The sequence below is a fragment of the Perissodus microlepis genome, chromosome 10 (assembly GCF_051167445.1).
Source record: "Perissodus microlepis isolate ML-2025 ecotype Zambia chromosome 10, ASM5116744v1, whole genome shotgun sequence".
Taxonomy (NCBI): Eukaryota; Metazoa; Chordata; class Actinopteri; order Cichliformes; family Cichlidae; genus Perissodus; species Perissodus microlepis.
The window spans coordinates 12,728,913-12,739,006 of record NC_140470.1 but is presented as its reverse complement, the minus strand read 5'-3'; the positions used below and the strand labels follow the sequence as shown (position 1 = coordinate 12,739,006).

The 10,094-nt window shown below is 40.7% G+C and overlaps 1 protein-coding gene across 7 annotated transcripts; it reads left to right on the top strand.

The window, feature by feature from the left end:
- Positions 1-924: 924 nt before the first annotated feature.
- On the top strand, positions 925-6,984 carry LOC146378939 (uncharacterized). 7 transcript variants are annotated; one of them, XM_084942131.1, is made up of 15 exons: positions 925-1,767; positions 2,195-2,273; positions 2,500-2,615; positions 2,713-2,781; positions 2,944-3,318; positions 3,442-3,543; positions 3,762-3,994; positions 4,092-4,270; positions 4,366-4,770; positions 4,866-5,149; positions 5,258-5,372; positions 5,740-5,841; positions 6,043-6,210; positions 6,336-6,491; positions 6,723-6,984. In XM_084942131.1, the coding sequence occupies exons 3-9, from the start codon at positions 2,501-2,503 to the stop codon at positions 4,391-4,393; spliced, it is 1,101 nt and encodes a 366-aa protein (XP_084798257.1). In that variant the 5' UTR covers positions 925-1,767; positions 2,195-2,273; position 2,500; the 3' UTR covers positions 4,394-4,770; positions 4,866-5,149; positions 5,258-5,372; positions 5,740-5,841; positions 6,043-6,210; positions 6,336-6,491; positions 6,723-6,984. The 7 variants fall into 7 exon arrangements, with proteins under 7 accessions (XP_084798257.1, XP_084798256.1, XP_084798254.1 ...); XM_084942127.1 differs by lacking the exon at positions 4,366-4,770 and having other exon boundaries at positions 927-1,767; positions 4,866-4,983; positions 5,058-5,149; positions 6,043-6,204; XM_084942125.1 differs by lacking the exon at positions 4,366-4,770 and having other exon boundaries at positions 927-1,767; positions 4,866-4,983; positions 5,058-5,149.
- Positions 6,985-10,094: the final 3,110 nt, after the last annotated feature.

Below are 10,094 nucleotides of genomic sequence, written 5' to 3'. Positions count from 1 at the left end.
ATAGACCTTGACAAAGAACTTTTTTGGATGTTCTGTGTCACTGGTGCTTGTCCTGGCCTCTTGTTGTATTTTGGAGTGTTATCAGAGGTTTTGGTATCACTTGAGGTCGTAACATCCATTTTCTCAACTTGGTCCTGGATAGACCTTGACAAAGAACTTTTTTGGATGTTCTGTGTCACTGGTGCTTGTCCTGGTCTCTTGTTGTCTTTTGGTGTGTTTTGAGAGTTTTTGGTATTACTCAAGTTCATATTGTTCTTTTTCTGAACTTGGAGTTGGATAGTCCTTGAAGAAGAACTTTTTTGGATGGTCCGAGTCACTGCTGTTTCTTTTTTCTCAGTGTCTACTCTCATCCTCTTTCTCTCTGGAGAGTAGCTCTCAGAGTTGTTTTTGCTGCCTTTGGAAATCTGACTGTATTTTCTTTTCTTTTCTTCACAAATACGTCTTTTTTTCCTTGGTGGAGAGCAGCTGTCGTCACTTCTGCAATTCTGTGCAACAGAATTCGGGCCTCGCTTCCTCTTGAGTGGAAGCTGGAAATGTCTTTCATCAGAGTTTGGCTCTGGATTTTGGTCGTCCATTGTAGTAAAGCCAGCGTAAGCTTGTTGGCTTTTGCTGTCTTTACTCTGAGACATGTCAGAGTGTTGATGAAGTGACTGTCGTAAAGATTCAACTATTTTAAAATTTTTCTCAGGCGTACCTTTGAATGCTGCAATCTCAAGTGTTACAAGTAAACTGCATGACAGTTTGGGCTTCTTACCCGGATTTAAGGATTCACAGATCAAAGGCATGTTATGACATCATGATGATGTCATAACATAATGTAACAACAACATTCTTTTTTTTTCTTTTTTTTTAAATTTGGTTCTATTGTCTATTCTATGGGGCTTTGGAACACGATGTCACGGCAGGGGGCGTGGCCGCCGGGGCGCCATTTTAGCAGGCCAAACAAAGGGCTAGTGATGGTAAATTTAATTCTTTTTACTGAATCGAGTTTTAATGAGTCACTCACCAAAGTGAATCGTGTTTGTTGAGTCATTTGATTCACTGAGTCAGTCGACCAGAGAGTGCAAAAAATGTACATTTTCACTCAAACTTAATTTGTTTCTCTTTTCATGTAAATCCTACTGCTAAGACAACCCGTTCTCACCCCCGACACGTAAAATACTGACGATTTGTCACGTCCCTTAACTTCTCATGCTGACGCTAAAGGTACCCTTCCACGTTTTTATGCGACGCTGTGGGTTGTCAATTCATTCCAATATGAACCCGCTCGCGGCGATCAGAGACGCTTCGAGCAGAGGCTCCAGCCGTCCATTTACTCCAATAATAACTCCGTCACAGCGAAACATGACGCTGTGAATCTCAATCTAACTGGAGAACCGGGGACCCTCTCCGCGAACGGTTTTTCTCCCTAATTTAATGCTTTCTTTTAATGACATCGTTAACATTTCTCAACAAAAACACATGAAAGTATCACTGATAATTCAACAATAAAATCGCTTCATGTTGTGGCCATCACACAGTGTTTTCCAAAGTGATTCACGAGCTGAAAGTGCTCAGATTTAACGTACATAATCCTTTGTTAGGTTTATTATTTTCATTTCACACGTAAAACACATTTATAGAGTCATTCACCACTCCTGTTAGTTTTGGACGTGCTCGGCTCCAACCAATCAGACGCAACCTGTGTAAGCAAAGGATGATGGGAGAATGGAGAGACCTATTTATAAGAATAAGAAAATGAGGCGGAACTGATTGATTCTAATGCAGGTATGTAAAAAATACATATATTTAAAGTAATACCTTGATGTGTGTTTCAAAGTTTGTTTTTCATAAAAGCTTCAAACAAACAGAGGTGACTGATCTCGGAAACGGTTTAATGCATTTAAAAATGGCTACAGCTACTGTCAGCATGCTTGCTAGGTAACGACTACACGTGGCTACTGCAGCATTAGCCATTTAATCCAACGATGATGGATTAAATCTATTACAAACGTTAAAGGACTTGTGTGTTGCAAAATACCCTCACATGGTGCGTAAAGCAGTTTTTGCGCTAAGTTCTGCTAGCTCTTTATAAACTGATGATGCTAACGTTAATTGCTAACGTTAACCGGAGCGCCAAGACTGAAAATCATTTGAATTGCGTTAGTTATGTGTTTATGTCACGGAGTTCTGCAAAAATCTCTTTCCTCTTTAGCTTGAAAATGAGTGATTCAGAGGATCCCGAGCTGGAGGAAGAGCTTCAGGCTGCTGACGAACTCCTTCAAGATATGCAGGTAACATTTTTAGTGGAAACAGTTGTTAAAGAGGGAACACGCTTGTCTAATATTTTGTACGGAGTAAACGTTATATTATTTGAATTTTTTTTAATAAATTTTTATATATGTGTGTATATATAAGTTTATGTCAAATTAAGTTGGTTAACTTAAGATGTTTGATAATCTTTGCTTTAATCATGGACTGTATTTTAGGTGTTCCCTTTTTTCCTTGTTAATTGCGTAGAATGATGCACAGAGTGAACCTCAGCCAAGACCAGTGCGCTGGAAAACACGTGACAGACAGGGAGATTTTATTCCTCAGACCATCAACCAGTCGAAGTACTAGTTGCATGCCACGTGGTCAGTGTTCACACAACCATTGATTTTATCTCACAACTTGTTTTCACCAAAGAATTTCAGTAAGTAAATATTCTTCAATCTCTTTTTTTCCCCCTAGTGTCCAGAGATCAGCATCAATGTCCACGTGAAGAACCTAGTTATGTTGCCAGTGTCAACCCAACAAAAGGTACTTTACCTTCTTGTATATATTGTGATTTCTGTTTACTTTTATATTTGTTGTTATAGTTGAGTTATGCAGGGCTTTTGTGCAGTCCTAAGAAACATACTGCCTAGAGTGTTTTTCACTTTGTGGAAGAGTTTCTTCCTTTCTTTATTTTTTTTCTGTTAGTGTATGGAACTGAGGTGCTTCGTCAGGAGCTCCTTCAGATGTTGGAGGATGGAGAAGAGGACGCAGCCATGGCTTGTGAGACGTCATCTGAATCAGCTGCTACTCACTGGGCGATCAGAAATATGGTGTCCTCGCAAAAGTGGAAAGAGGCCAGGCCTTGTCTTATAGACAATATGTTAGCTACTCTGGATCCACAGTCACACCGTGTGTGTCAGTGTGGCAAACAAGTAGTTGTGAGGTGTCTGGACTGCCTGCCTCTTCCATTCCTTTGTGCTGACTGTGATATTGCAGTTCACACACGCTTTGTCCTGCACAGCAGAGAGGCAGTAACAGGAGGGTTTTTGCAGCCTACATCAGAGTTTCACAAGCCAATAGGTACGGTTTTTAAGTCTTATGCATTTCTTGCTATGTACTATGAGTGGGTGCTGTTATTGTATATTTATTGTGTATCAGTTAATTTCTAATTCTTTTTATATATATTGTGTGTTTTAATGTTAGTTCGGCTGTTGCCTGTGCAAAGGCCAGACCATGTGTGTGACTGCCCAGCAGGTAACGTTGAGGTTTCACCCGGCGCAATTGTGGCTCTTGTAACCATAAATGGTAAGTTGCCCTTTTGTCACACACTACATACACAATAGATGTGTTTGGAGGTTTTATTGCAAATTGTGCATTGCTATCTTGGTTTGAATTACCCTCGGCCCGCAGTATATGTGGGCACCTGTCAAAGGTCATTTGGATTTACCAGACCGATTTGAAAACAACATGAAAAAAATGAATGCTTTGAGCCATGACTGAATTTATCCTTATCCTTTCTAAAGGCCGTTATAACCTTGCACTGCCAGTGGTGAGCTGCACCAGCTGTGGCCTAATGTGGTCCCCCTCAGTTAAGGACATCCTGGGTAGTGGATATTGGCCTGGCACCTTAAATTTCTGCACCCTGTTTTCAATGGATGTCTTTCAGTCTTTCTATGACATTAAGAAGGCTGCACCAGGGATGTCACTTAAGGCATTTGTCAAAGTGCTGGATGAACGAACAGCCCATTTTGGAAGGGTGAGTTTCTAAATTTGCCAAGTTTAAGGAAATTGTGCAAATCAATGTTTATGATGACTGTCCTTGAATATTCTGTTGTATGTCCTCTATGTAAAAGACTGGCCGAATATCAGCTGATGCCTTCAGTAAAAGTTTCTTGGAGTGGAGTGCTGTAAAGTTTGAGGTGGACAGGATGTGCAAGGAGCCATGCTTTAGCTGCCCTGCCTGCACTCCAGACATGCTTGCCGTCTCAGTTGATGGAAACCGCAAGCTTTATCACTTTCAGTCTAATGCAAGGTACGTTATGCATTGTGTACATAAGTCAAATATGGATTTGTAGAAAAATGTATTTTAATGTTTCTTTTCAAACAACTGTCACTGTGTTCGTTCAGCACTTCAGAGCAGGGGAACTTGCTCTGAAGTGCAAGGGGAGTGTATAGGTCCCAGGGAAAGGGTTGTGCGGATCTTCATCTTGGACTGCAGCAAAGGAGTCGTCCAAAAAGTCCACTGGGAAGTTGGATGAAGAGGGCATGGAAATAGCTGTTTGTCGCCACGGAGTCCTCTTAGCTGCATTGAACATGTTTCGAGGGGAGATCTTTGCTTACCCCCTTTTTCTCCAGAGGGAGTTGGCAGCTAACGTCCTGGGACATATTACGTTCCTTTGCTCCGATGTGGCCTGTAAATATTTCCCCTATTTAACCAAGGTGGCTCAGCAGTGCCCTGAGCTGAGGAACCTCTTGTCAATGCTTCCTTTTCTCTCCGTCATGCATGCAAAGGCTCACACTTGGAAATGCGAGGTATACTGCAGCTTGTAGTTTTGGATTAGTTTGAGACATTTTGTTATAAGGTTGAATGAATTCAGCAGTCATGTATTGTGACCTCCTTTCTATAGATCAAATGGGGAGGTGCGTTTCAGGATGGGGCCGGTTCAACAGTTGGAGAAGAGGTGGAACAAGTAAACAGTTTCCTGTCTAGGGCGGCCATCACAACGAAGTACATGTCTAAAGCAGGTATGTGTCCGTGTCTGAGATTCCACTCAGTCTCCTGCTCATTAATTCTTATTTGTATACTAACTGAAATGCAGGGCGAACAGACATGCTGACCCTCCTGGCTTTGGGCTGGAACAAAAGGAAAGTGGAACAACTGGGCCGCACTTTGAGCCAGAGATATCTAAAGGTGATTTATTTATTTTTTCAAAAACCATTTTAATGTGTGTGGTAATGGGGGAAAACACCAGTACTCTTTTAATGTCAATATGAATGACATTTATTAATGTATTCTTAGATCATAAGGATCCTTAGAGAACAAGTGGAGAGCCTGAATGCGACCAAAAATGAGCTGGGTGTGGATGACGACACACTGCAGCAATGGGTGGCCGATGTGTAGAAATGGGCTGAAGGTGAGTCTCAATATAATGCACTCGTGTATAACAATAGGACCCACCATGGCCTCATTAAAGAACTTAAGGTAGAATTAAGATCTTTCTGACAGTGTCAACAAACAATGAAAAAGAAGCCTTGTAAAAGCAGAATTTATGGCAGAGTTGTTGCGTTTCATCAAATTGGATAGAACCTGGGTTGAAATGATGTCGTACTAGTTGGTTTTATAAACCTGAACACCAACATACTTGTTATCTCATGATAATGCAGCACATGAAGGCTCCAGATGTCTTATAATGAATGTCATCAAGTCAGTGATTACAGAGTCCACTGTAGTTTGGTGACTGTTACTCATCCTGTATTCTGATTAATATTCCTCTCACTTAGAAAGTGATCAAACTGATGGCAGCCTTGGAGCGTTGCAGGCACGAATAGAGGAGCTTGTCGTCGTCATCAGAGTGCGAACACAAAGTCTTTACAGACAAAATGGTACGTCCCAGTTTCTTTGAAATGGACCGTTTGATACTTAGTTTGTACAGCTTGTACAGCTACTTTGTAAACAGAATAAAATCAGATCCAGGTTTGTTTAAGCTGGATGTGATTTGTTCTAGCAAACAAATTGATGAGTGTAGATTAAAATGTAACTATATACATTATGTGAAGGTGTGAATTTTTTATGATTATTTACAGATGGCAACAAGAGGCGACACAGAATTCGCAAGGTCATCTTAGTTGAGAAGAAACGCTTGGCGGCTGCTGTTGACGACTACAACAAGCTCGCTGAACCAACAAAGCAAATCGTATCCAGTGATGCCCTCATGCTGACCGACATTTGGCCCTGGCAGAGCACAAGTGAACGTAAGCTCTTGATTTCTAAATATCCTTTTTAAACAAACTCCCAGTATCTGAGCAGTAGTTGAATGTTTTGTTCTTGAATCATAATATGCTACTATGTTTTCCCATCTGATGTTGTTAAACTGTAGCTGCTGCTGACCTCCGGACAAAGAGAAAGGTCTTTGAGAAGGTGATGGCTGTGAGGCGCCTGAGAGAGGAGGAGATGATCCTTTGCAGGGAGATGCAGCATCACTGGACAGTGTTGCGAATGTGATCTGTGGTGTTGGGGACAATCTCCTCAGACTGTAAGCACATCTTTTATTTATTAATTTTTTGATGAATCGATTGAAAATAAGAGCAGATGCTAAAGTCTTACTGGATCTTTTACCTATATCTAGATTGCTAGCTAACACTGCCTTCTCCCTTTAAAAAAAATGTTTAATTACAGGATCCTAATTCCTTGTGTTTATGAGGTGAGGTTTTTTTTGTTTGTTTGTTTTTTTTACTTATATTTATTTGTTTTGTTCTTTTTACAGCCTCCTTTGTTGGCATGTCGGAGGATGCACAGAAGGGACTCTGTAGCCTGGTTTTTAAAAAAAAAGTGAACTGAAAGCTGAAATGCTCAAAGTAAAGGACGTGTACAAGCGAATCCTCAGCCACCAACCACTCCTGGAAATGGACTCGGAGGAGGAGGAGGACATTCCAGACGATGCCACTGAGAGTGATTTGAGCACTTCTGATGAAGACTGATTGTGTCATCATTGATGTTATGTTTGGTAAAATAAAAAGTTAATCACATCTCTGTTTAATGTGATTTTTCAACAGACATTTTACATTTTGAGAAGAAAAATGGAATTTCCTTGGTGCAGTTGTTTACCCTGAATCATTCTTTCCCATCTAATTTAATGACTAGTGTACATGTTCAGATACGATAACATAATTTAATTTATGGGATGCTTTCTGGGCTGCTCAAATTATCACAAAATTTAAAAGCACCAGGCAGCACACTCACAAGTAAATTTTTTGTTCAGTGTTTTGTCGAAGAAATCAACAAGTACAATTGAGATGTTTGCTGTAGTGGTGTGTTTTTTAAGAAGCATGCCAGCACACTGGTGAACTGACAGTCCCGGAATGCACCCGAGCCAGTGACTCGCCCCAGAGCAAATGAAATTGCTTATCTAGAAAGGCAACCGTCATCAAAGAAGAAGTAAAAGAGTAGGAAACGAATGGTAAGGGAAGGTACTGTGGGGTAGGAAAGAAAGGCCAGAGCTGTGCAAAATGACCTCCAGCAGGCCACAAATGTGCACGTCTGCTCAAACGGTCAGAAACGGACTCCATGAGGGTGTTATGAGGGCCCGACGTCCACAGGTGGGGGTTGTGCTTACAGCCCAACACCATGCCGGATGTTTGGCATTTGCCAGAGAACACAAAGATTGGCAACTTTGCTCCTCACAGATGAAGGCAGGTTCACACTGAGCACTTGTGACAGCGTCTGGAGACGCCGTGGAGAACCTTCTGCTGCCTGCAACATCCTCCAGCATGAGTTTGGCAGTGGGTCAGTTTTGGTGTGGGGTGGCATTTCTTTGGGGAGCTGCACAGCCCTCCATGTGTTCGGCAGAGGTAGCCTGACTGCCATTAGGTACTGAGATGAGATCCTCAGACCCCTTGTGAGACCATATGCTGGTGCGGTTGGCCCCGGGTTCCTCCTAATGCACGACAATCCTAGACCTCATGTGGCTGGAGTGTGTCAGCAGTTCCTGCAAGACGAAGGCATTGATGCTGAGGACTGGCCCGCCCATTCCCCAGACCTGAATCCAATTGAGGACATCTGGGACATCATGTCTCGCTCCATCCACCAACTGCACCACAAAATGTCCAGGAGTGGGCAGATGCTTTAGTCCTGGAGTCTGGGAGGACATCCATCAGGAGAGCATCTGCCACTTCATCAGGAGCATGCCCAGGTGTTGTAGGGAGTTCATACAGGCATATGGAGGCCACACAGACTAGTGAGCCTCATTTTGACATGTTTTAAGGACATTACATAAAACCAGATGAATGATTCTGTATTGCATTGATCAAGGAACCAACCCAATAGGAGCTAAAGGAATCCTCTTGACATTACTTCACTCAGTAAGTTTATGTTATGTTTAATGTGCATTTTCTTCATCATTTTAGAACATAACATGTTAGCGCTCCCTGGTCCTTTTTGGAGACAGATCCTGAGACAGCAGGCAACTATGGAGAACTCGTGTCAGCTGTGGTAATTAAGGAATACTTTGATTTAATATTGAATTCATGACAACTATCCTCAGGCACATATTCCTGGATATATATAATGACATAAGTAAACTCCCATTTTAGAAACATTGCCTTCTTTGATCTGACTTATTGCCTCAGACTTTGGCCCTGTGTCCCCAAAACTACAGAAAATCCATGACACTGAGTAAGAGGCCTTTATCATGTTATAAGTGAGAGAGTTTGGTGTAACAGTGGTTGAACATGCCAAATCAATCCACAACATACTGCCATTCCCCAGCTGTAACCTGCATATGCATCAAACCAAAATCCAGTATCATAGCCACATGATAGACATAAAGATGAGGTTAAAGGGCTGTGTCATTTTGCCAGATAGCTTCATCCCAAAAAAGATAAACATTCTTCAAAAACAAAAGTTTGTGAATATTTCCAGTATTGCCAGGCCTAAACCAACCTGTTAAACTTATCAAATTATTGTCATAGATACGAACCTATTGATTGAAACAGAATAATCCATTGAAGCCTCCATCATCATCCCAGATCACTGTTACTGTTCAGATTATTTTATCTCTGTTTTCCTCTAGAATGTTTTGAAAATCAGCATTTGATCAACAGACTTTTTAAAAGTTTATTTTGATCCTATTGTTTACGTGTGTAATTGCATTTGTATTGAAATTATGACAGGAAAACCCTTAATCAAATTGTATCTTTGATATCTAATAATAATATTAACAATAATGTTACATATGTAATATGTACACAATAATAATGTGCAAACAAACAAGAAAAATAGCAAAAAATGTCAATTTTTTTCTAATACCCTGTGTATATATATATAAAAACCACATATGACCACAACTCCAAATGTGCAATTGTCACTGCATCTAAACATGACATATTACAAAAAGGTAGAAACATATAATATACAATATGTTCTGAAGCTGGTACTGGTGCAGTTAACTTTGCTTTAGGCTCCCATACACAGTAGGTGTTACTTACTATACGTGCAGTGCAGTATTACTTTAACTTGTAATATGTTATAATAAGCAAGTCACTTCTATATTTATGAGGATGTAGACAATAATGTTGGCTGATATGTAAAACTATGAGATATCGAGTGCAGGGAAGATATTATTGATCGATCAGATTCATGAATGTGTTAGGTACTTAAGCCACAATTAGAGAGTGAAACAGAGACTGACACTGGTTGAAATGTATAGTAAATATTTTATTTTGAACTTTTATGCTGAACTACAAACTGTGAACTGTGCGATCTCTGCGACCTGTGGTGCCTGGTTTACTGTGTGTAAAACTGCGCAGGTTCCCATGTGTCATCCCACACTTTGCCACTGTCAGGAGAAAACATAACAAACAACAACGACAACCACACACAAAATAGGATAATTTAGGTTGTGACATATGACAATTTTTTAGGATGAAATATCTTCTATATTCATGTCATGCTTTATACACCTTCACTGTAATATAAATCAAGTCAGAGAGTAATAATATATGTAGTAGATGTCAAGCAGGACCACAGCAGCAGCCACGATCCATCGGAACCTGCTGGATGAGAGAGCACAGAAACTCCAGGGAAGAAGTTTAGTTAGTAACATGCATGAACTGCATTACTGAGACATGTATGTTTACAG

Coding starts and splice junctions, on each gene's coding strand:
- LOC146378939 (XM_084942128.1), top strand. CDS start 2,501: ATGATGCACAGAGTGAACCTCAGCCAAGACCAGTGCGCTGGAAAACAC. Junction 2,616..2,712: donor TACTAGTTGCATGCCACGTG/GTCAGTGTTCAC, acceptor TTTTCCCCCTAG/TGTCCAGAGATCAGCATCAA. Junction 3,544..3,761: donor GGCTCTTGTAACCATAAATG/GTAAGTTGCCCT, acceptor TCCTTTCTAAAG/GCCGTTATAACCTTGCACTG.